Source organism: Opisthocomus hoazin, chromosome 3 (genome assembly GCF_030867145.1).
Source record: "Opisthocomus hoazin isolate bOpiHoa1 chromosome 3, bOpiHoa1.hap1, whole genome shotgun sequence".
Lineage (NCBI taxonomy): Eukaryota > Metazoa > Chordata > Aves > Opisthocomiformes > Opisthocomidae > Opisthocomus > Opisthocomus hoazin.
The window spans coordinates 25,439,176-25,465,654 of record NC_134416.1 but is presented as its reverse complement, the minus strand read 5'-3'; the positions used below and the strand labels follow the sequence as shown (position 1 = coordinate 25,465,654).

At 43.5% G+C, this 26,479-nt stretch overlaps 1 protein-coding gene across 6 annotated transcripts in view; it reads right to left on the bottom strand.

Annotated features, from left to right (window-relative positions):
• Nucleotides 1-26,267, bottom strand: part of SNX31 (sorting nexin 31) — a 32,491-nt gene extending 6,224 nt beyond the window's left edge. For 2 of the 6 annotated variants that reach the window (XR_012763402.1, XM_075415775.1), the window contains exons 1-11: nucleotides 26,126-26,267; nucleotides 25,974-26,048; nucleotides 18,995-19,109; nucleotides 17,821-17,885; nucleotides 11,977-12,060; nucleotides 8,988-9,098; nucleotides 5,583-5,673; nucleotides 3,805-3,892; nucleotides 1,860-1,929; nucleotides 1,215-1,307; nucleotides 397-600 (exon numbers count right to left, since the gene is read on the bottom strand). Coding sequence is in view for 5 of the 6 variants with exons in the window: in XM_075415775.1 (XP_075271890.1) it covers nucleotides 397-600; nucleotides 1,215-1,307; nucleotides 1,860-1,929; nucleotides 3,805-3,892; nucleotides 5,583-5,673; nucleotides 8,988-9,098; nucleotides 11,977-12,060; nucleotides 17,821-17,885; nucleotides 18,995-19,109; nucleotides 25,974-26,048; nucleotides 26,126-26,191 (1,062 nt within the window). In the remaining variant the exon portion in view is untranslated. The remainder of the gene's footprint in view (nucleotides 1-396; nucleotides 601-1,214; nucleotides 1,308-1,859; nucleotides 1,930-3,804; nucleotides 3,893-5,582; nucleotides 5,674-8,987; nucleotides 9,099-11,976; nucleotides 12,061-17,820; nucleotides 17,886-18,994; nucleotides 19,110-25,973; nucleotides 26,049-26,125) is intronic. The other 4 variants (XM_075415780.1, XM_075415777.1, XM_075415778.1 and 1 more) reach the window with 3 other exon arrangements.
• Nucleotides 26,268-26,479: the final 212 nt, after the last annotated feature.

Sequence of the window (26,479 nt, the reverse complement as noted above, 5' to 3'; positions counted from 1 at the left end):
CTGAAGATCTGTACCAGAACACTTCTGGGGGAGAAGCAAGTGGGAGGCAGGAAGGGGGAGTCTTTATAGGCATAAAGCTGGCTCAAGCAGTTCTTTTTCTCCCACACAAAGCTCTGACAACTCTACCTCCAACAGGAAAGGAAAGGGGCAGGTAAAGCACAACATGGAATACTAGGGAAGGGAGGAAACACAGGAGAGTAAGGCTAGATGGTTTACAGCTGTAAAGGCTGCTGAGGGAACATGTTTCAGAATAGGTTTGGAAGGGAATGTGGGCAAATGGGAGGGATTTAAAACAGACCACCCCTTCCCCCCCCACCCCCGACCTGATCTTCCCTAACAACCTTCATTTTCATGAAGAGAAAGTGAATTCAGACACAAAGTCAGAGAAGTACTTACAAGAAAAGTAACCTGCCAGCTTCTTAACCTGCTGATTTTAAAGCTGACCTCTTTGGTTTGGTTAGTAGGCAAAGTTATGCAGCAGTTAATCTCATTATTGCCAACGTAGATGTCAGCTGAGCAGCCTTCTTCTGGATAGTCACAAATGCAAGGATCAAGCCGTACATACCCATAGAACCGCACTGCTCGAATCAGCTCCAGGAACTGCACCAAAAAGACAGAACTAAAGCAAGTGAAATCTAGTGATGGGGGGGGGGAGCGGTATAAGGCAGATCTTTTAGATTCCTAATACTCTTTCTTCTGGCAGGACAGATTCACCACAATGTCAGTGCTGATTCACAAAACAGTGCTCATAGTCCATACTTAGAAACTCAATTTTCTTTTTTTTTTTTTCCACTGGATATGATGAGCTGGGTCTTCTTATCAGATATGATGATGGGAATAGATAAAACTAACCAGTAAGAAATACTGAGAACAGTGGTCTCAGCAGTCTGAATTTCCATCTGATTTCCTAAACTGGATGACAAACCTTTGCACCCAAGTTTAGCAAATTCACAGAATTTAGAATTCACAGTCAAAAACTTCTTGCTAGTCTTTGGGATCCAAGTCATTCTGTTGGGATATTTTAAAATGCTAGCAGAGATGGGAACCTCCTTTTCTATTTGGTGGCTCAGTATCTGAGCAGGAGATGGGAGACCTGGGAGCTCAAACCACTCCACAAAACCATGCTCTATTTTTAAAGTCACAGCCTCTGGTATCATTGCTTCAAAAACTACTCCTTTGATCTGTTTATACTGTTTATAAAAACACCATTTTACCTTTGCTTTATTTGCATTGTTTTGTAGAAACTCAAGTTCCTGCATCTGCATTTCTGTTGGTTTAACCCAATTCTTCTTAACTTCCTGGATTGCCTTAACAGAATTTTTAAAAATAGCCAAAAAGTCAGCAAAAAATGTATTTCCTTTCACACACAAACATTCAGAAACACACACACACAGAAAGCTTTTTTTTTTTTTTTTTTTTTTTTAAAAAAAAGGCCTTTGATTTTGGGACAAGTTCACTTTACACTGCTCTTTCCTCCTGAATTAGTAATTTCCAAAGCTAGTACAACTCAACACACCTACAGTTCAGAAATCAAATGCTCTGATACCATAGCAGAGTGCCTACATATTAGAGACATACAGATACATACATACACTTTAAAGTAGTGTGGATGGATACCTAAATATGTCCTTTTTGTGCAGTACTTCTCCCATGCACAAACCATAGATGAATTAGAGTTTCTAGTACATGATTTTGAAGAAAAAAAAAAAATGAACATGATCAACAACAGCTATACCCAGCACTTAGAAAAGCATAAAGCAGTGCTAAACAGGAAGCATTTACAAACATTTCAAAAATTTATATAAAGTATTAATGTGAGAAAGTTAACTTTTAAAATTATAAAGACCTTTCAGTTTTACCTGCATATATAGCAAATTCAGTGAAGCTCTACAATCCATCAGCAGCGTATCAAGAGAAGGATCCATATACCTTTTCCAAGCCAAGGGAAGAAATTAAGAGAACATGAACATATGCTTCTAAATATGACATTTTGACTTTTCAGCTAAATACTGTGGGAGTTCAACCCGGAAAGATCCCATTAATTACCAAATAAAAAAAAACCCCAACCAAACAAAAAAACCAGTCCTGCCCTTAAAGTGTGGACTATGCTCATTCTTTATGCATTGTAGCAGAACAGAAATAAACTGAAGTCAGGTTATACAATCTCTCGACTTTGATTTTGGTGGTACCAAACATAACAGTTGCACTTTATAACTAAAGCTAAAACTCTCCCCTTTTCTCAAACAACTTGAGGTTTGCCTACATAGTTGGTGAGACTCTTGGAGTGTCCAGTGCCATGCTGCAGTGCTGACGTATAAGACCTAGCCTTAAGCTAGCCAGCTGCACTACCAGCTATTCTAGAACTGCTGCAGGATCAGAGCAGTACAGCAACAAAGCAAGGTAAATACTCAGTTACCCAAGTGCCATGCTGCAACAGCTAGCTTGAGCCATTTTATTTAAAAGCAGGCTGGGTAAGTCTACATGGCAGCACGAGGAGCGCAGCGTGGGCTCCATGGCTAGTACAGCTGTGTTACACTGCACAGGTGATACCCTTCCTGCGGCACACAGCCAGCCTAGGACTGCTGGTTCCTACCCCTGTGCTTTGAAGCAGTGCTAGATGGAGCACTATCTACACAGACTGTCACTTTGTCATGGCTTAGAACCACGCAGTTCTTTCATTAGGCTGACAGGTTCTGCAGTTTGCAAGGACACATAGGGAAACAGAGAAAGCTTTGTGGAGGCTAAGCTCTAGCCCAGGAGATTTAAACCAGACAATTATCAAACAACAGGTTTCTGTGTACCTTCAAGCCAAACAACCTTGCTTACTGCCACCAAAAGGCATAGTCTGTTCTTCCTCTTCTGCTCCCAGCCACGGCCCTGGCTCTAGCATTCATCTGATGCAGCCAATGCAACTCACTAAGCATGCAAAAATCTATTCCCTTTTTTCCTCTTCATTGTAGGGAGAAGTAGACCAGGCCACAACCACAGCAGCGAGCCATTAGACTGGCTCAGCTATATTGCCCAGCTGCACCCTCAGGGCACCCTTTGACAAATGGGACTTTGGTGCCAGACTCCCTGTCCCCCGGGTTTATCCTCACCCACAAGTCAGCACAACTGTTTGCTGTACAGCAAATAAGACAGGGGGACCGACCCAGGCCAAAATTAGGACAGCAAAACCAAATAAAAAATAAACAGCCAGCAACTTATTTTTAGGCCAGGTTAGCCGGCCAGTCCAGTTCACCATGTCTGCCCACACAGTTCTGCCAGCGTAACGGAGGAGGAGCCCAAGGGGCGAGCAAATGAAAGGGGAAGAGCGCTCTGCTGCTTAAGCCAGGCCACTTACTGAAAGAAGTGCTCAAGCTATGGCCTCTGTATTATTATATAGAAATGAGCACTTCAGATAAAAAGCAATCCATCTCTGCCCAAACAGAGTTGCAGCTTGCAACTCGGAACTCGCAGTTCTCTTCTACACTGTTTACAGGTATATTCCCATTTGTGGTCATTGCATTATGCAGGCATAAAAATTAGGAGGCAGGCAGCCACAAGGCACCTCTCTATAGATTCTGAGAGAGGGAATAAATAGCTAACTGCAGCAAAGGATGCTTCAGGAATACTACAGTTGTAAAATTTAAAACATGCAGGCCCACAGAAACCAGCCAATTTCAGTAACAAATTAGCCTCAGAGAAAAAGAGTCAAGCTGCCGAGGCTTGAAGACTTTGTAACCAAGTTATTCAAGGGATTTCTTTCTCTGTTCATAGCAGTTGTCATGCATCTTAGTAGTTTCTCTTAAGCTTCTTGCTCACCACTTTCTGATCCCAAGCTTACAGTGCAGTTCTTTCATGGTCTGAAGACTCACATAAGGAAGTTCAAATTCTGCCACTTTTTTCACCACTGGGAAAAGAAGAAAAACCACAGAGACATTTGGTGAAATCTAGTGAAATAGCCCAGCGACTTTCATGTATCAGTTAGTGCTGGTTAGCAATGTGCTTTCGGAGAAGAAAAAAAACTTAACAAATATAAACTCTGGGGTAAAGTATGCTGACAGGTTAGTTATCTTCCTCACTTCTCTGAGTCTAAACTTACATAGCTCTGCTACTTACAGAATATCTCTACTCCCTTAGACTACGCTCTAATAGAATATCCTTCTCTCAAAACACAGCTAAGCAGGATAGATGTTTCCGCATTTAAAGGACGTGTGGATGCACACTTCCAGGACTGGTGCTTTTCTTGAACAGAACACCAGACAAGAGCAGTGTAATTAGCATACAGCAAGAAAAGCATCTCACTCTTCACAAGTCACTACGTTCCTGCTTGCTTTAAAAAAAAAAAAAAAAAAAAAGTCTAAAGGCCCAAACCTCTAAACGTTTATTTCTAAGCCAATACCACAATTCAGCAGAACACTTAAATATGGTTTTGAGCATGTGAGCATCTAAATATTTTTTGGCAGTGCACTGTGGGTTACATTTGGACTTGATGTGTTTGTGAGGAATATCAAAGATGCACAGAAGTGTAATCAATTGAAAAACTTTTCTGTTCTCCTGTGTATCTGAGTATGTCACAATACAAGGCAAAAATAAATCCATATGCAACTTTATTAGAAGAGTATATAAAATGTGTTATGTCCAGATACATTTGAGACATAGTAACAGCCAGGGATTCTGTGTACTCAAGAGATACCTTTCACAGCCAGAGAGAATAGGGAAGGGGAACAATAAATAACATAGACACAGACAATAAAGTTCCTGCTCCACTGAGTAAGCCTGAGTTTACTACTGGACCTTCACCTTGAAAAGGTTCAGAAGAGGACTGGTATCTTTATTCCACTGAGAAGACTGAAAAAAGCTAGATGACTTGTCAAGACCACAGAGAGATTGCAATGCCTAACTTTACTCCAGTCTACAGCAAAAACTGTGTTCACTTCCCTGATGTGGCCCGAGCCTGTCCCAGTCCCAGGCCTGGATCCAGCCTCATGCACCCGCCCACATGGGAAACAGGACATCAGCAGAGCAATGAGGACATAAAAGCCCTTTCACATTTTATGACCATAAAGAGACTCACAACCCTGATTTACAGCTTGCTCAGTACCATCGTGGTTAAAATTAAGTTTCTGTCAGTTAAGAAAGGAAACATGTCATAATACAAAGGAAAGTAAGACAGACATTGTTTATAAATATTACAAAAGAGTTTCCTGTCCCATTGTTAAACTCAGCATGTGATCTGTAAATGAAGAACTGTTTTATGTAGGTATGGCCATCTGATTAAATGCCTACTCAGAAGATACACCCAATAGTTCACATGTGGTCAAGTTGCTACATGTCTTGTAAACTGAAAGGGACATGATATTCACACCTGGAAGTCTCACCCCTGCACCACACTGTTGCTATAGTTTGTTCCCCACTACCACTCTTCCCAAGCCATGTGGGGAGAGGGCTTGAGGGAGTTTATCAGACATGGTGGGTCCTTCAGCCTAATCAGGCTCATGCAAGCTTTGTTCAGACTCCAGGTTCAATCACTGCATCACCAAAAAAAAAAAAAAAGGAAATCCAAGGGAGGGCTAAGTTAAGTACCTTGTAAAACTTACCAGATAAAACTCCATTGTCATGATCTTGAAAGAAAAATAAGCTAAAATATTTTATTAATTCTCTTGATAGCCCCATCTTGCACAACGTAACCTTTAAAAACAAAGGACAGAAGCTTAGCTATCCATTAGCATGAATAAGGAAGAAATGTTCAATACCTATTAACATAACGTGTTTAAGTTTTCCCTTATATTCCATTTAACCACTCATTTAAAAGCAAATATAACTATTCCCATACTGCAGCATTTGAGTTTGAGAGGAGTTTCCTAAGTTTCAAAGGAACATGAAAATGTAATAAAACAGAAAGTGTTTACTACTCTGCCACGCATTTAAGTATCCTCTAACGCAAGGCACCTGCCATGATATTCCAGATCTTTACTGCTAAACCCTCAAATCCTGTTGTACAGGGAGCACTGTGTGCTCTCAGTTCACAACACTCATGAGCATCACAAACATATTTTTAGAGGATTTGTGCATTTTCCAAACTGATAGAGTTCTCTTGTTTTTCTAGGAAATATCTAGAAGTCCTGCCCCTTTACTGAAAACACCAGTCTTACTTGCAGGGTTCTACAATTCTTAGTGAAGTCTTCTGACAGGAGCAGACTTGAGCTCTGTTAAGCTTTTGTTATTGACAGTGCATAAGGAGGAAAAATCCTATCCAGCTTGACATTTGGATTGTTTTTAGCTTGCTGTGGCCCCTCTACATTTTCTCTGAAACAGGGCAGAAGTAGCACCATCAGAAAATGCAGAAATTATTGCAGGACCAGCTGGACGATGGGATAGTGAGGACAGAAAATTCAGGCAGAGGTGAGCACAGAAACCACTGAATCAGATTGGGGCTTGATCTGGTTTAGGTCCTGAAAAATCAAAGCATAAGATAAAGCAGCCATAACCTAGAAAAGCACAGTGCCATCAGAGGATTCCTAAACTCTTCAGTGACCATAATCTCCTGAGTTCAATCAGGAAAGTAGTGTGGCAACTGTAAGAAAACTATCCACCCCTGAGAATATTCCTGTCATAGCTCATCTGGCAGATTGTGCAACCTGACAGAGGAGTCATGCTTTGGTCAGAGAAGCTGAACTTTCTTTGTCTGAGCATAAAGGTGGAAGTACCGGTTTTCAGTCTTCTTCCAAAGGGTGCTAATCCCAAAACACTTCTAGCTCTGTGTCACAGTGACAGCATTGTAAATTCACTCATCTCCACAGGTCAGAAGGGTTTTCTCCAGTTGTATCAGCTCGTTTAAGAAGCAGATGTTTTCATGCATGGAAAAAAAGTAGACATCAAGCTAAATATAGGTTGGGAAGAATTGTTCCCAATTAAAATTACAAGACAGATTCAAGAGGTTTTTCTTATACTTGATAATATCAGGGCTGTTACCGGAGAGGGCAGCAGAGCTTAAAAATCACTTGCCTCACACTCAGTTCAGACACCAGGTGTAATGGGAAGAACGTTTCAGAATTCCAAACACAAAAGACAAAAAAGTGAGTATTAGCAGCACTATCTCTCATTCTGTCTGCTTCTGTGCTAAGAAGTCCCCACCAATTCCTTTAAGAAATTAGCCACAGAGCTTCCATGTGTTATCCCTTAGCAGCATAATACTAAGCGTACCAGATGGCATTTCCCAGGAATGTCAAATACAGATCACGGATTCAGCAGGATTTTGACTTTTTTTATTTCTTGGATCAAAGCACGAGCTGGTATGTGCTGCCTGAACACTAGGATGTTAGTGAGTGATGGCTGCAAAATCTGCCTCCACTGCAAAAGGATAGTGAATGTGGTAGCACATTTACAATGACAAGAGCTAAATAATTCCCAAAAGTCCTATGTCATTTTTAAGGCCACAAGAGAAGAAATGGTGTCTGCAGTATTTCAAATGTCATGGTTTCTTTACAGTGCCACATAAACATTAAACATCTATAAATGTAATATACAAAGCAACATACAACACCAGTCTGGCTTGGAAATTACCTTGACCCACTGCAAAACTAACAAGTTTTTAAAGTCCAAATTATTACTATTTATTATTTTTAAAGTATATTAGCAAATCCTTTCCTTACTCAAGGTTCCTATGCCAGTCTCCTATCTAAAAATGTCTCCTTACTTCTTCCACACTATTAGCACCTAATTCCCTCTCCCCAGACCAAAATTCCTATCTCCCTGCCACCTCCAACACTTTTTGCCTCTGGCATCTCCCACCCCACAAGTCTCCTGTTGTGGGGTCTAAGGCCAATGCCAGCACTTACCTTCCCCTGGAAGAACCTGTCCCAGCACTGCCTCAGGTGGTGCAAACCAGATGGCAGAACAAAGCCAGCAAGGGGTTACCCCGTTTTCCAACTCACAGTAACTGCTCAGATTACTGTGTGTTCTGTGGCCAGAACATCATCAACACACATCAGCTTGACAGAGAGCCAATACACTCGCTGTACCTATGGCCAGCTGCAAACTACCTCCACAAACTCAGATTGCAAAGGCACAACAGAACTACAGTACACAATTTTCTGTATGATTAGAGGAAATTTCAGATTCCCATGACAAAGAGCAGCACCCATCTGGCAGGTGTGTGCTTTGTTCTTGCTGTTAAAGTCAGGAGCTGTTTAAATCGGAGCAACCGAGGAAGAGGCTTCAGCCTTGCTCGTGCACACGCATGTGCAAATACACAAAACATGTAGAGCCACTGCTGCTCCTCCTCTCCTGGCATAAGAAGGGAACCCCAGCTGAAAGTTTCTAACACAAGCCAGCCAGTTGTGTAAACATTTGGTTGCTATTGGTTTCAAAATGTAACTAGCAATTGTTTACTGTATGTATTAGGACAGCTGTTACAGACATCCCAGAGCCACAGTGCTAGAACTGCACCAGTACTGCAAAGGAAGTCCCACAGTTTCCCAGCAAACATCAAGGGACACAAAACAAGTAAAGGAGAAGCATGCAGAAAAACAAGACGTATCAGTTGCACTCTTAATTTTTAAGAGCAGTGCACCAGCTAAGACGTAAGCCAAGACTAGACCATCATTTCTGATGACAGTGTTCAAGCACCTTCACCCACACTATGCTAAACCAAAGGCCGGGGAGCGGGTTAATTAAGAATGTCCCCCCATAAGGAACAGTATATATTTTCAGATTCTGTCATATATGAAGGAAACCTGAACTTGACAGCCAAATGCCATAGAAGCAGAGGGCATGTAACTTCAGACATAAATTACGGACAAATATAAGAACAGAAAAAGCTCACCTGCAAAATCAGCAACACCCCCCGACCTGCCTCACCCCTAGTACAATAAACTCCTCGAAAAACCCAGAAGATATTCTTGTATGTCTTCAAATAGGGAGTTTTATCCTTTCCTGACTGAAATTATCTTCATTTTTTGCCCACTTCTCACAATTTAAACACATTTCTCAAAACCCATTACCTCTAATATTCTTTCTGCAGTGTCCGATGTCTGGATATCAAGTCTAATATTGCTGCCATCAGCGAGGTAAACATCCAAAAAGGCTCTCTGGGTTTGGATCTTAAATGTATCCTGTTAGTAGAAACAGAACATCGATTTATTGCTTTCCATATCGCTAGAGCCCTTCTGAAGATGCTGGTCCTCCATTTCCCTATTTACTCAAGTAAAATAAACAATTGAGATTACTGGTTTTTAAAGAGCAAGTTACTGTTAAATCTTGCAGACGACAAAAAAAAACCAACACGCAGAACAGCAAGTGGGAAGATACAAGTGGGAAGATACTGCCAAATTAGAGGGTCACTTCGATGTTTAGCTGAGCACAGGTTACCTAGTGTCTCAGTGTCTGTAGGCACGATGCAGTCACTGTTCTAGGAAGTAGAGACTTGGAAAAGAGGAGGTGGATAAACAGCTGCATGTGAATATTCAAAGCCACAATCTTGCCAAAAGGAAAAAAGGCACCCCCCTACCTATAAGAAAATCTCCAGCGAGAATAATGAGGCTGTGGTGTCTTAATATACCAGAGCCACTGCTACTGGAATACTGTGCAGTGACAGTGCCCAAGGTCCAAAAGCACAGCAAATGGAGAGGAGATACAAAGAAGAAACCTGAAAACATTTAGGTCATGAGAAAACAGGTCTCAAATAAGTGACCTCAGAAAACTGTCTTGTGTCTAGACATAATAAAGGGGTGATTTGCAATCTGGAAAACTAAAGCACAGAATCCAGATCCACTGGCTGCCAGCTGACAACAAATGCAGTCCGACTAGAAGTAAAGCACACATTTCTAACAGTAAGGTAGTGCACAGGAATGGGGTATTCGCCACTGGTTTTATATCAAGACTTCATATTTCCCTAAAAAAACTTTCCTGAGTTCAAACTCAGAAAGCCCCATGCCTCGCTATGCACAAGAAGTCAGGTATTTGTTTCAAGAGGATGGAAACTACTTTGAGAACTTCCTTGGGGATGCATCTGGATGAGGTGGCAGAAACTCCTTGCTGCAGCTCCTCTTCCTGTTGACTGCTCTATCAGAGGACAGCAACAGTCCTTCTGGCATTTTTATTAATTAAGGAGAGGTACTTCCCTTGATATTCACAGTGTAGGAAAATGCTATAATGGTTTATACTGCACGCAACATTAATTTTAATGTTTTGTATCCACCTTTGCTAGCCTGGTCAAAGATACCTGAGAATCCCTGGGAGCCCTTAGGTTTCCAGTACTCTCGGTATCTTGCTGCAGAGTCTTCATGGTGCCTGTATATAGGAGCACCTTCTGATTCCTGCAATGTCAGCAAGAGCAGGGCGGCAGGGCTGGCATTTATGCTATGTGGTCCATTACCCCTCATTGGGTACCCTGGAGAACACGCTAGGATGCATGACTCCAATTAACCAACTCAGCTCAGATTGGTAACTTTTTTAGGTCAGAAATACCACATTTTCCAGTAAATCTGGCTTAATTAAGAGTTATTTCAAGGTAAGATCAAATGCAAACAAAAAGTGTTTTCTTCCACAACATCTGAAAATTAAGAGCATGTTGTCAAAAGTTTGCAGAATATGTGGGGAAAAAAGGTCTTTAGGAAAACCAAACCAAAACAATCTCTATTATTTAAACAGACTTCCCACAGATTTTCCTGACACCCAGTATTTCACCTAGCTGCATGCCTACACTTCTGATGGCACGTATTAAAGAACAAGAGAACCTCTTCTCAAGGCATTAGGCAATGCCCTGTCTGAAGTCCTTCTGGGGCTCCACACAGATTTAATCTTTATTCCCAAACTAATTTCCTCCTTATCCACGAGACAGGTCTAGTCATTCCTCTTAATTAAAACAAGCATTACTTCGCTTCTGTGGAGATCAAAAAGCCCCTCTCTCTCTTACATCAAGGATCATCTCCTGCACTCACCTGAATACTTTAATACTTTCCTCAAATGGGAAGGAGCAGACCACAAATGCCTTTGGTGCATGGTGCACATATTTTGGTACGAAACATTTCACATGTGATAAAAACGCATGTGAAATGTGGAACACACCTGGGATACAAACATCAGACTGAGATAAAGACATGTAACTCATTACCGACTCTCGACAAAGAGCAAGCAGGGCACTACACAGCCAGTTTGCTACCCAGGACTCGGCAGTGCTGGGGAGTGAAGATGAATGGAAAGGCTCACACACCGCACTAAGCGCTCCTGGCTGTGGGCTGCTAATGCTGAAGACCCCCTAGGGAAAGGGCATGGAGGACTTGATGCATCTACTTCTGCCAGACCCCAACTGCTGTTCCTGTACAGGCCACCTTGTCCACTGTGGCAGCCCAGGGTCAGAGACACACAAAGGTCGCTTTAACCTTCTGCCACTCAAACGGAGTCACCCCTCGCAGCGTCCTACCCTACTTGCCACCTCACTATTCAGCAGTCATGAGGGGAAGAAGCAAGGCATGGTCCAAACTTTCAAGCTACTTCCAAGCAGTTTGAGTTCTCCAAGAATATCATGCAACATATTAGTAGGCAGATTAATTTGAGGATCTACAAGAAAGGAGGTATTAGAGAAAAGAAAATCTCAGTCCCATCCAGAATGGTCACTTTAAGCATCACTGTTTAATACTTAAACCAGTGGTTTCCACAGTCTTCTTTTTAAAACGGCTTTAATTTATCGTATTTGATTCTACTGAACTACAGGCACAGCTTCATTTCAATCTTGCAGACAAATTCCCTACTTTTATCTCCAACCTTTGATGACTGTTCTCTTAATATGGCTATGACACAGCAAACCAAAAATAAGAATTATTTTAAACTGTTGGGTTTGGGGATTTTTTTCCCCCTTTATCACATGCTTTTACCCCAGAAGGCAGAGCTGTCCATGCCAGAAACTCCACACATTCTTCAGTGTTATAAGTATTTGTGTTTATCCTCTTATCAACGAAGTATTGTTCAGACCAAAAAAAAAAAATTACTTACATAAAAACAAAAGGAGGAAACAGTGCAATCTGTAAGGCAGGAGAAGACAGTGTTAAGTGAAGAAATACGAATACAGACTTGTCCCTAAAACAACACAAGAGAATCCAGCATAAGTTTAATACAAATACAAGGGGAAGAGCATTTTTCAGTTGTAGCAATAAACCATTTAGTAAGTGCACATGGCAATCCCAACCACTTCCAAAACAGACAGAAAGATACTTTTAAAGAAATTTGCAGCAGTGAGTCAGAAAAGTTCAGATCTTCTCCCAAGCTGCTATTTTAGTTTTGGAAAAAGCAATAGAATCATTGTCTCGTCTACTCAGAACAGGCACCAACATCAAAAAACCCTGTATTTTGGCAACAGTACATGTTCCATAGCATTTTTCACATTTCCTACACTTTTGCTCCTGAAATTCAGGAGCAACTAACTAAGACACTTTGGACAGAATTAGACACTATCCCTTAATACTGCTGATTTGAATCTTCCCTTAACGCTATCACTATTAGCTGTGGTAAAATCTCCTGAAACATGTAGAACTTCTGCCTACTCCCCACTTGCCTGCCCCAGTAGCTTGAAGCACAGCTCAGTCATTAATGTAAGAATACAGAATAATACAGAGCTGGTGAGCGATTTCCTTTGTTTTTTGGCTTTGATGAAAACAACAGTTTTGAAGGAAAAAAAAAAAACACACACACCACCAAACCCAAAACAAAACCACAAAGCCAACAAAAAACCCAAAACAAACACCCCCCTCCCCCCCCCCGCAAATATCTATTACATAGTTCTCCCACAGGAAGAAAGATAACTCGGTATCTTTTTTTTCCCCCTCCTGGTTTTCCATTAGAAAACTTTAAGTGATTTTGTTTTAACAGAAGCCAACACCAATCTGAACCCTCCGCAAGCTCTCAATGGATTTGTTGCTCAGCTAAGAAGCATGGCCCATAAAAGGAAAAAGGGCAAGAATGGAGGCCCTTCTTACAACATATTTGAAAAGAACAGCAGGTCAGGGGACTGAACTGCATCTTGACATTGAAACAAAAATAAAACAGACATCCCTGAATTAAAATTCTTCAGAACTTTCTATGCCAGAAACCTTCCCCCCTGGCCAGCACACAATAGAACTCTGAAAGTATGGGAACTTCCCACACGAAATTCAGATTTCTGGCCAGCTGCACTTTTGAAATAGAAGTTCATAAATAAGAAACCAAGTCTAGTTTGATATGAAAGAAATAACATTTTTAGAGCAGTGCTGAAGTCATAGATACTCAACCTGACTTCTGTTTGTGTACATACACATCCAAAACCATTTATGAGTTACTGTGAGTGAATATTACAAACATGCATTCCTCCACTGCGGTGCCCAAATGATAGGTGTGTTGTGAGTGCAGAGAAGCAGAGGCTGCGTGGTAAGAGACAGGGGCTCTAGCCAAGAAAGTGCAGCCCATGATCAGACCAGCTTTGATTCCTGGCAACACCTGCAGATTTCTGGGTTACATTTCACCTATGCTCTCAATAGCATGCACACCACAGCTCTCATGTTATGCAATCCTTGGCCTCATGCTTGCTCTTCAGAAGGAAAACCACCATACATTGGAATCCTTTGATGAAGGGCCACATAAAAACACTGATTTTTGCCCGTTATCAGGCACTGGTTGGCTCGATTTGCTCAAGAGCTCAGAAGCTTTTCATCTGCCCTTTCACCAACACCTGAATCCTTTTGCTCATGCTAAAGGCTACTGTTTACCAGCAACAGCCTGGAAAAGATCAGCCTCCTAGATCACTAACTCCAAACCTCTGCTGCTGCAATGAACTATGCCAGAAATGCATAATGACTGGCTGCCCTCACAGCTGCATCCTGAATAGAGCACATTGCTCCAAGGACGCCCAATACAGAGACAGACCATGATCTCAGATTACATTCAAGGATATAGACAAATTGCATTAAAATTAAACCAACAGGGATGTACATACCTGCCCATACCATCCTTCTGCTGATGAAAAAGCAGAAGACAACGCAGCCACAATGGTCTCATCTTGCAAGAACAGTGTCATTTGTCTTTAGGGGCTGCAGGTAGTGGGGCACGTCCTGAATCTGTCTCTCCAGCTTGGTCACTGGCCAAGTTTGCAGAGTTTGGAAGAGTGGAGGCGCAGGGAGGTTACGGGTTAGGTTGCTCAGCTCTGCTACATGGTAACATTGGTAGGTATTTCAGCAATGTTCGTTTTGAGCAAAGCTTCCATTGTGCCAAGCTGCTTCCCGATGTGTCAGGAGCCCTGCTGTCCCGACAACTTCTCCCATGAGATTAGGTTGCTGGGGAAGCAGCCAGAGCACGCCTGCTACAAGGAGCAAACCCTAACAACCCATGCAACAGGTAAAGGTGGTGCTGGGCAAAAACAGGGGCCTGGGAAGCAGGGTTAACCTGCACGGGTTTGACCTCACTTGAAGTTTGCCCTGTGAGATACAATCGAGGGATACAGCTGGCTGGTGCAATGCCGAGTGCAGGTACAGATGAGTCATGCTGAACAGTGCCAGGCAGCCATGGTGCTTTCACAGCACTCCCACTCCAGGGAGGGCTGGTCTCAGAACATCCTTCACAACCCCGTTCAGAAGCAAAACACAGGATAAGGACCAAAGAGGTCTTAAATTCAGTTTCATTTTTCCTTTGCATCTTCTATTTTAGTCATTAACACATACAAATATCTTCAGCTAGAAGCTTAAACACTGCTGGTCCTAAGACAAGCCAAGAAAATGAAGCAAGCACTAACAGACTACCTGATGGGACAGCTCTGTTCTTTCTCATAATGAAAGATAGACATGAAGCTGAAAAAAGTCAGACACAGAATTTCTAGGAAAAAAAAATAGCCGAGCAATCTCATTCACCTCTGGTTCCCCATCTTCTTACCCTATTAAAACTGAAGATTTCTATTATAAAAGCTGCACTGGTTTTACCTGCAGACAGATCTGTGCTCAATAAATAGCTGTAGTGGCAGAACAGTGGCTGACTGCTTCCCGTTCATCATCACCTGCAGTGGGGTCCCTCTGCCACTTCTCTCACATAAGTTGGCGGGTTGCTTGTACAGGTGTGCACTAGCTTCTTTCAGGCAGCCAAGGCTGACTAGTCAAAGCCGGTTTGTGTCATTGACAGAAGAAGAGCATGCTATTTCATCCTTTTAATGATGTTTTATTCTTGAATCATTCATTAATCACCCTTCTTGCAATGTAACATAAACAAGAGCAAGTTGTAGGGAATGCCTGGTTTTAACACTAAGTAGCAGTAATGCTGAAACCCTGTTTTCACTCCTCAGCAACGGGTAGGACGCTAAGTGCTGCCTACACATCTTCAACAATGGACAAGGAAAGAACAGTACCGAGGCGCTTTAAAGATGAACTTCACTCCAGGTCTTTCAATGCCATTACAGAAGTTTTATCACTCTGCCATAAAACATCTCACAAGTCACAGTATATTAACAAACATTGGAACATGCACAACAAAGCCAGTTTGTTGAGCGAGATTCTCTAGTAGCCAAAATGAATACTTACTCAGCCGTCAGTTACACCAGTTGCAGGCACTGTGCACAGCTAATGACAGTGGATGCACTCCTGTCTTTCACACAGTTATTTGAGCTCTCTGAGGAGTTCGTTCTTTACCGTAACGAAAGAACACAAAGCACTACTGCTATATGTATCATGAAGCCGTAATTTATGTAAGCACAACCATTACAAGTTTAAACTGTAAACAAAGAAAGCTGGAGAACTACTGTCTTTGCCAAGCAAGAAGCCTAAACATCACGTATGGAAATCCATTTTATTGTGGAACAGAAATTTGTGTTAATTTTGCGTCTTGAGAACGTACTGACCTTGCAGAACATTTAAGGTATAATTCACTGCCTACCTTGTACCCTACAAAATAACTGCTTTTGGCAGCAAAGTCATCACATGCCTTCATACGCGCACACACACGCGTACATAACCGTAAATCAAGTATTACACATGTACTTATCAAGTCACCCCTCTTCACCAAAAAGGCCTGCAGTAAAGAAAAACCAAAAATATACAACATCATTTCTGCTGGTATGTTAAAAGAAATCCACAATATTGGCATGCCGAAAGACATCTTTAAACATTGCAAACATACATTTTAAAGAGCTATTTCCTGATGGAACTTTGTTAGAACGTCAGTTGGTAGTGTCTGAGGGCAAACTGCAGGCGTTCCTGACGGATTTAACTTTCCTTAGCAGACCTGTTATCAGTCTAATCAAGGCTAATTAAGACTCAGCAGTAATTGCTGGGAGTTATCATTAGGGCTATAACAGACACTGGATCAGAACTAAAGAGAGATTGCTTCTCACAAAAGAAATCACAAATCAGAAAGGGGCTTTTCATTCACTGTCTTGAGCGCTTCAGTAGGTCTGAATGTAAGAGACTGTAAATAAAAGGATAGTTTATTTATGAAGTATATAGAAAAAACCTTTCTAGAATTCGTTACAAATACTTGTTCACACTCTTTTCTACAGCCCTTCTGAACTCCCCTTACACATCTTAATCACACAGAGCAAGTGAAGAGCTCTTGAGTCACAAAAAGTCTTACTTGGTCCTTCAAAACTTCCCCTCTCTCTGCAAGCGAAATTACAGCAGCACGTCAAGCACTTCCCAGAAATAGAAAGCAGCACCATCTCTCTGAAAATGCTGTTGGAATCATACTGCACCCATCCACGCCAACACACTACTACTCTCATAAGAGCCACAGCAGCTGGAAAGGAGGTAAGGGAAGGAAAGGGACACACTGCACCTTGTGGCAGTCAGCCACAAACAAGAACTATCCAAGCTCCAAGCAAATGGGAAGTCCAGCAGCTCCACTAGGCTGGGACTAAACAGAAGACAAATACCCTATTTCTTAGTAAGGCTCACTACTTTCAGCTCCACACCATGCTAACTGGACTCATCAGCTGTCTGGCTGAAGCCAGTCTGCATCCAGGCAGCACAAGCAGAGCTTCCAACCTTTTGCAAAACTGGGTAAACACAGAATCACAGAAAGTTAGGGGTTGGAAGGGACCTCTGTGGGTCATCTAGTCCAACCACCCTGCTGAAGCAAGGTCACCTAGAGCAGGCTGCACAGGACCGCATCCAGGCAGGTCTTGAATATCTCTTGAACACACCCAAAAGTCCTCCAGGAGTCATGACTGTCTTCTGAATTTACATTTATGACAACATTAACATTACAGCAGATAATATACATGCTCACTGAATTTGATGACTATTGTTTCTCTCCCCTCCTCCTACTCTCTTCCTTCAGCTGCCTATCCCTGCCAAAGAAAGCTCATATATGTCATGGATTTCAAAAGACATCTAGGTTGCAACAACCCAAACACATGCCAGATTCTGCACATCACTACAGTTGCAAGGTAAAAGAACATGACATTTTCACAGCAGTCATCAATACACTTATCAGTCCAAAGCACTGACACTACCAAAAAGCATTTACAGTTGCAAAATCCAAGAATGCGTGTAATCCTTCTATTGAGCTCTCACAAAGACTCTTCTGGGAACTGTTTAGAGGCAAAAGATTCATCAGATATGCCACAGGATATAAAAACAAAGCAAATAGTTCTTGCCATGTGAGAAACAAGTTTGTACATGGACAAAACAATAGCAATACTATTATTATTGCCACCCAGGCTTCACAGAGAGCATTCTGTCATCAGAACTCACTGCTTTACAAGACAGACCAATACGCCAAGAACACAAAGAAAGGAAGACAGCAAAGGCAGCCTTGAACTCAGGAGGTAGGATAATATTTCCACTCTTTCATATAACAAACTATTTGGCTGAAAAATTCAAAACTTACCTGCTGTAGCTTTCGGAAAAAACCTCTGAAGACATCACTATTGGTAATATTTGAATCCAAAGTAACTGAAAAGCAAAAAGAAAATGGGGAGGGAGGAATGAAACTTAGCCAAAAGATTAAAAACCTGGCTAGTGTCTAAAAACGAGATGTATACAACATGACTGTTGGTTAAATAGTCAGTGCTACTTTACTCATCCTTTGGTTTCTGCACAGCTACTTGTAGCAGCCTGTTGTTAAACCACTGAAGCCATGAACAGTGCAAGACACATGTAGTGTTGCTATTCTCCCAAAGCATAACTACAGTAAGGTTCTTGGCCATGTAACTCCATGGTCACTCATGGCCAGTAACTCTAAAAGGAACTGTTGAATACTCAAGTAAAAAAGATAAAATAATGATCAAGTAAAATTTTAAAGACTAATCATGAGTTTGTTTTGTAAGTCTTGGCACAAAGTATCTGAGGCCAGAGACTACAAAACCTCTTTAAGCTCATCTCCTCACACAGCCTTCTTTTTGGGTAGTTGAAATAGTTGTAATTTTTTGTCTTGGCTTACGTGAAACTGATGAGAGGCATTCTAGGGATGCTGCAGATGTGGTTTATAACACACCATATTGCGTCTGAAATTTAATTTTTCTACAAATTCTTGTTATAATTCTCACAAGTCTGCCTGGAAACCTTTGAAAGGAAAAGGTTTATACAGAGCCCAGTTCCATACTACACTTACACCAGTCCAAGTGCCTGTCTTTTTTGCCTCCCTCTTACCCACCAGCCATCAGTTCTCACACCCGGCCCTGTGTCAGCTCTGGCACTTGTGAAGCAGCAGGGATGGGTGGCTCAGCTCACTGATCTGGAAGACCAGAGAATGGCCAGACTACAGGCTGCCACCAGAAGGCCAAGCTGGCTTAAATTTAGCAGGAAACTGCACCCTTACATTTTGGGGCAGCTGCTGAAAGGCAGCTGCTCTAGAAATAAGACAAATATGATATGCTGTTGTTCTAGAGCCACTGAATCAACAGGCAGGACAGGGCTGCAACACTTAGCCCCAGCCCTTTAGATACACCCTTACTCTGCTCAGGATAGAAGGCAAAGCACTCTGCAGTCACAATTGCTGACACATCCACAAAGGTTTAAGCCCTACATATCAAAGCTGATCAGGTTGTTATAGCCAAGCTTACCATTCTGAAGGTACTGCTCCAGCTGTGACTGTCTCTCATCTGCCATTGACTTGGTCATTGCTAGGTAAAACTTTGGAGGGAAAGCAGGCACAGCACTCCCAAAAAGTTGCCTCAGCTGCAAAACAGCCAAAGGAGAGCTCCGCATCAGTGAAGAAGTATTCGTAGCTTTCAAGGAGCTTTCAGTGAAGAAATATTTGTAGCTTCCAAGGAGCGTTCAATGCTCTCTTATTTCAACAGCAAGACATGATGATTTACAAAGGGCAAGGGTACCCACCCAGCTCCTCCCTGATGACCCTCAGGGCCCACAGCAAAGGCAAAGCCTTCGCTCCAGCAGCCACCAGAAGACAGCACAAGTGAACAACCTCTTCTGATGGGTTTCTCATTTTCACAGTCTTACCCCTTCTGAGCCCCTGCTCTGAGTCAGAAAATAGCATTGTATTAACCTTATCAACTAGGTCTTACATGGCTCATGGACAAACACGATATGGTTACAGATGTCTTCTCTTCCCAATACATCCAAACAAGATTTCTTTGATCTATACCCACAGAACTACTTTTTAAGAGCTGGTGACTTCTGCCCTTGACTTCTGCTACCTCAGAGGCTTTTATTATTTTGTCAGTGAGAGGTAATAACTTTTAGCAGACATCTAATATTGTCAAAGGGGAAAATTTAAAAAAAAAACAAACAACAAAAACCAGAGAATCTTTCAGGAACACAAACTATCTGAAAATTTGACTCTTCCTCCAGCTATGTCAGGTGGCTAATAAGAGCACAATGTCTCTATACAAACACTACCTCATTTATAAACGGACCTGAAAGGACTAGAGAACCAAAATTACATTATCTTACAATAACATAAGATAGTTCCAATATAGGTTCGGGCAGTAGTTGGTCACTTGGAAGTGTAAAAATTCTCTGCTATAGGCAAATTATCTCAAGCGAAGGATAAACTGTGTTAACCTTCCCAATATGCATATTACTAAACACAGCAAAATACAGAAAGTTTGCCTGGAAATATTATTTCACCTAAATCAAAACAATATGGCATCTGATCAGTCAAATGAAACTCCTGTAGTATGCTGAGACATTACTACTAATCAAATTTTAAGCACCAGTATTCAACTCAGCAATTAGCGTCACTAAATCCTGTGAGAGCTGAGATTTTCCCCTCTAGCCCCAGCTGCCGAAGTCTTTCACACGACTCCAGTAACTGAAGCTTGAAGAAAAAACACATTTTTACTACTCAGGAATTAGCAATACCTTCTCCCACCTGATGGCTAAAACCAGGAGTGAGGCATATTCTCACAGCTCCATTTTCCCTACATTGGCAACACACTGCTATTTCTGAGTTCTTGATTATTAGATATGTGTGAATCGCTCCGAGATACACAGCATAAAAGAGTTAGATAATACTACCTGCTTTAGTTTTATGTAAAGCTAACAGTAATAGCTAGTATAGAGTGCTTTTTATCTTCAAAGTCCTTCACATGTGTGATCTTCCCCCAGGGACTGAAAAATATTATCTCTGCTCTACAGGCAGGCAAACTGAGGACATACAGCAAAAAAATTTGCCAGAGGTCAGAAAGCCAGAGCCATGCTGACAACAAGGAGGTCCTCTCTTCCCTCTGTGTTCAGGCCATGCCTCACCTACACAAAATGGTGCCGTCTGTTATCACCAGTTTGCACAAGCCAAGACTCTGGCCTACTTTAAAAAAAAAAAAAAAAATTAATTCATCTCAGTGCTGGCTGCTTTCTAAGTTTCTTGAAATGCAATTGTGTGTCAGGATTTAGGCTACAGAGAAGAGACACTTCTCCCAACTGATTAGACTTTTTCACATCTCAAAGAATTAAAGAAAAATGCCCATAAACTTTAAGTATGTATTTGCATATAGTAGTGGAAGTCCACCAGACTATCAGCCACCAGCATGAAATTTCATTCCATAAGAACAAAACTAGCTAATATTTGTCCTCCCAAAACCAAGAGCCTAGGCTACATTTTAAACGCAAGTCAGCAACAACACCGTACCTGGTAGTCCCAGGTGCCAACTGCCTGCTGCCCTGTCCTGCTACCCAAAATCTACTTCTGACTGTTTTTTTGAGGCTCTGGGTTTTCTTCTGCAACCTAAAACCACTCCACAGAAGATACATGTCTCAGCCCCAAGCCAGGGTGCTCTGTGCACTGCCGTTTTCTCTTGACTGGACCTACTTGACCAGACAGGTACTTCCAAGCCATCCTGCTCTATAAGCTGTCCAAGGGAGGACTCCGATCCTTCGGCCTCTCCACCTGCCTGACCAAGCAGCTTATTTGCAGACACTAGATGCAGCTCTCGTCAACAACACACAGTAGACACCTGGGCTTGTCCTGCCTCACAGCCCACAACCCAGCACTGAGGCTGGGCAGACCTCCACTTCCAGCTCCCCACTCCAGAGGCAGCCGCAAAAGCCAGTGGCAGGGAAGCCCACAGTAGACTGGATAACAAAAACAAGCTTAAATCTGACTGGGCTAGAAGCCCAGACAGGATCTTCCAACCTGGCAGAAGAGGTATTTATTCTGCCTCCAAGATTTCCACCTAGAAGAGAGAGAGTAGCTTCCCTAAATACGACAGTTTCAAGCTCTAAGAGCTAATCTCTCCAAAAAGGGGAGTAAAGACATACACCACAGCTGATGCTGTTTCTTTTTCATCTTTCTGCAATAAACATTCCACTCCTCAGCAGGAGACATCAGTTTTAAAGTGTAGTTGACCAGAATTAATCATCTCCTATTTAGTCTAATCCCATAGGTCTCCTTTTTGGTGTCAGGTCCTGCCTATGCTGTCTAGACAAGCTATTTCACCCAGGGCCATGCTCCATCATTGGTGTGTAGATCAGACAGAGCACCAGAAACAAAACTGCTAACCTGAAAAAAAATAGAGCAGCATTATAACTATAAAGCTATAACGTATGGCTTATATACAGAATGAACAGGCTTCTGGGCCTTTCCTTCTCAGTTACCTGATTAAATATTAAAAAAAAAAAAAAAAGGAGGAGACACCATTCTAAGATTAAAAATGCTTAAACATGTTTCATGTGAAAATTAAAATACATGTATGCAGAAACTGTCCAAGCTATCACAGGTACGAGACTATTCTGGTACATGACAGGCTAAATGAAGTTTAAAAAAACACATTTTCTGTATTTAATTCCTTTTTGCCAACTGTTTTAATGTGTTTAATGGATTTTTTAGAACTATTTTCCCAAGAGCCATTCATACCAATCACAGATGCTTCTAACTGCCTCAGCAGAGGCTGGCATCATGACCAGAATCCATCAGTGTTGCATTTCAGTCTTAATCCTACAGAGGACACTTCCTATTTACTCCCTTGAAGTAAACCAGGGAAGACTCCAACATTTGCAAGAAATAGTCTGTTCCTTTCAGTCCTACAACAGAATATGGGTTCATTATTATGATATTTGTTTAGAGAGGGGCACACTAAGAAGCTGCCAAACTGAAAAGCCAAATGCAAACACCAAACATCACAAAGGTGGAAAGCAGGGAGAGCCTGTGTCTTCAGCAATTTTTCAATTTTGAGGAAATCCAGTAAAATTTTTAGTGCACAAACTACTGTCCAGGTAATCTCTAGCCCAACCCTGGAAGTTTCTGTCACTTGCATATTCTTGCAGCAGAGCCTTGCCTCTCCATAAAGATCCACAGCTCTATTATGGGTGCTCTGGTCAGTGTGCAGTCCCCACAGAACTAAAGCCAGAAGAGAACATAACTACAGTACAGAGCACTGCCTAGCTGTCCTTGTATAAATCTAGGGCCAAAGCTCAGATGGATGTTAAAATGAACATCCATCTATCATTGGCACTCCTGCTGAAGCTATTTGCAGTCATTTGCAGAGCATGGCTACACAAGCCTTAGTTCAGCAAGTGCAAACAATAAGGAACACTGCCCAACGTATGGCGTTCGTCCCAAGAAAAGGGAGACTAGTTGGTCCTTCAGCTGTCCTTCCTGCTGCTAATACTTAATACCTAAAATACCCAAGACAGAGGAGGGAACAAAAACTGTATTTCCCACAATCGAATACTCTAGCTCCTAAAAGAAGGGGCAAAAGGGGAGAAGGCAGAGCCACCTCTGGACCCTCTTACAGCCAACACAAAGCCCCATCTGCCAGAGGGAGGTCAGGGGAGTAAAACCTCAGACCAAGACAGGCACCTTCTGGCAATCCACCGCCAAGTGCCTGTCTCCATAAAAGAAGGGCTAAAGCTGCACTGCTCTCCTCAGCATTTCTGCCAGTCCCGCCTAAGCAACTCCTCCTAAGCAAGATCTCTTTTAGGATATAATTCTTGGTTGTTCACACCTCGCTTTATACCTTTTGCCTCAGGTACTCAGCTTAAGGCTGTGAATCCCATTTGGAGATAAGGCACCTAGAGGTAAGGAGATGTTGCTCAGAGTTAGTATACCTGCACCTCCCCGTTCAACAGTGTATCTGAAACTTCCTACGCCCTATTACACTACACGGCCTACTACCAGCTTGTGAACAGTTGCTCCCTTCAGATAGTCCTTTTGTAGAGAACAACGGCTCTGGGAGACAGCGAGGAATGGAGTTTGGGAATGTCAAACAGAAGCACTCTCAGAATATAAAGCGAGGGTGAGCAGGAAAATGCACAGCAAGAGAAAAGGGGCAGGTAAGGCACAGCATCACAAACAAAAACTATGTGTCCTGAGTTTGTGGCACAAATTAGGACAGGAGCTTGTAGAGATGGAAGAGCAGTGCTTTAGAAATCGCCACGCTGAAGGAGATCAGAGGCAAAAGTAGTCCAGCATCACATCCAACAGAGGCCAGAGACAGATCCTCCAGAGTAGTGTTCCAAGAAATACTGTGAAGTAAATTCATGCAGAAATCTGTCCACGGGGGAAGATTATTTCTAATTCACGTCCTGCATCCATCATAGAATTGTTGCATCTGGGAGGCTCTGTGGATGCCATGGTGAAATTCACAAGGGTGAAATTACTGTATTCTGGAGTTTAAGACTTCTTGTATGTGTATATTTTTCTACCTTAACGAAGTACTCCAAGCAAAATGGGCAGAAACAGGCTATAACAATTACAGATGAGCAACCTCACGTAAGTATGGGGAAGACAATTAAGGGACACCAGTGTAGTTGTAAGATTCAAGACCCAAGTATGGCTGCTACCAACAGAATGAATGAAGGAATTAAAATTAAAATCAACTAACAAGTTGTAAAGCCCAACAAGAGACAAACTGTCAGTTACAGACTATGTAGAGAAGGGAAAGATTTAGCTGAAAGCATTAATGAAGTTAAAACCTCTTGAGCAAGAAACAGTAAGCCTTAATGAAAAATCAAGCAAATACATAAATTGATTTATCAGTTCAGATATGTTATCCAAAATGCTCTATTAACCAGAACAAAACATCGCTGTGAGAGCTCCCGCAGGGAAAAGAATCGCAGAGCTGGGGCACAAGAGCACACCTCAGCAAACACTGTTTCCCGAGGCAGCCCTACTGCTAACTCGGCTGCCTTTTAGCTGCGCTACTCCAACTGCTTGTGCAGTCACACAGAGTTGGGGAGATGGACTGATCCCCATCATGGGTTACCTGGCTCAACAACTGCTACAGAGTGGTTGCATCACTGCAACAGCGAGCACAGCAAGGAGGCTGCCAAATGAAGAAGCACATACCTAACCAGCTACCACAAGAAGCTTTCACCAAACAAGGTCCTAAAATAGGGCTGCCAAGGTAAAATAAGGCTGCTCAGCAGGGATCACAGAATCATAGAATCACAGAATGGTAGGGTTTGGAAGGGACCTCTGTGGGTCATCTAGTCCAACCCTCCTGCTGAAGCAGGGTCACCTACAGCAGGCTGCACAGGACCTTGTCCAGGCGGGTCTTGAATATCTCCAGAGAAGGAGACTCCACAACCTCCCTGGGCAGCCTGTTCCAGTGCTCCGTCACCCTCAGAGGGAAGAAGTTCTTCCTCATGTTCAGACAGAACATCCCATGCTTCAGGGATCATGATGTGCACCCAGATTGACAGAAGAGCTGGGAGAGATTTCACTTGGAGCCAAGGACCGGCAAAGGCCAGAGAGATCAGGCTAGCAAAGAGAAGGCTGGCAGCCATTCTGCTTCCACAGAAGAGCTCAACATCACATGCTCCTTTCCATGTTCCTAAGAAAACCAGAGGAAGGGTAGAGGGGAATGGGACAGAGGGAACTCAGTCAAGAAACAAAACAAAAGCAGAGATAAACAGGCAGATTCACCCTGAAATAATCTACCTCAGCTAGCTGGGACCATGTATTATTCCCTGACACCCACTGTTCCTTGGAATACTCTAGGCCTGTGTTCCAGGTGTTCTGTAATTGCCTGTGTGGAAAGGGTCACTCCTGAGGTATGTGCTTAGGCAATTTGGGCAAAACGATCCAACGCTCGGTTAACCCCTGGCTTGTCCAAAAAACTGCTGCAATGGACTGTGCCATTTGCCTGGACTGACCTCTATACACTTTATAGAGCCCTTCATGGGATTAAAGGCCCACCAGTAAAGCAGCTGCACCTCTCTCCTGGAGGCCAAGGAAAAGAGGCACTGGGAGCCCACAGCTGCTGCTGCTTGGCCAGTGCTTCCCATTAAGCCAGTTTACCATTCCCTTCTGCCACATCCCTTGGGGTTGTTTTGGGTTTGCCCCTCAGCCGCCGCCGGATTTCGCCCTGCAGACAAGGGTGCCCCGCGAGCAGCAGCTCGGCCCCCTGACAGCCCCGCACCGGGGGCCCAGGCACGGTGAGAGGGCCGGGACCAGCCGCATCCTCCCTCAGCTGCCAGCGTGAAGGAAGCCTTCACCGACGTGGGTCCGGGCAGGAGCAAATCGCTGCCCTCACGCCACACCGGGCCTGTGAGGGCCGGGAGAGCCCCTCCTGCTCCCCAGCCCTCACAGGGCGCCCCCCCGAGGCTTTTTGGGGTGCCCCCCGCCCCGCCGGCCCTCACCTGGGCGTCCCAGCGGCGGAGCTGGCTGTACCGCGCCTTGCCGAGCAGGAAGCCCTCCAGGCACACCGAGTACAGCTGCAAGCACACCGCCGTCAGAGCGCCGCGACCGGCACCGCCGAACCCCCGCCGCCCGCTCCCCGCCCCGCGCCCACCACGTAGCGTCCCCCGCGCCTCTCCCGCAGCTCCTCGGCGGCGGTGATGCTGAAGTGCAGCTTCATGGCGAGACCGCGCCGGGCCGTCCCGTCCCCTCACAGCGGCGGCGGCGGCGGGGCCGAGGGAGGGCGGCGGCGGGCAGCACAGGTGGGAGAAGGCGCGACGCCAGGGGGCGCTGCGGTGGCGGGCAGCGAGGCGGGGCGGCCGCTGAGGCGCAGCCGCAGCGGGCCCTGAGGCGGGAGGGTCTGTGGGGCGCAGCCGTGGCTTTTCTTTGAAATCCCTGCGGAAAGGCGGTCGGCGGGGGGGGTGGTTCCGCTTCGGGGGCCTTGTCAGGGTGAGGGGCAACGGGGGGA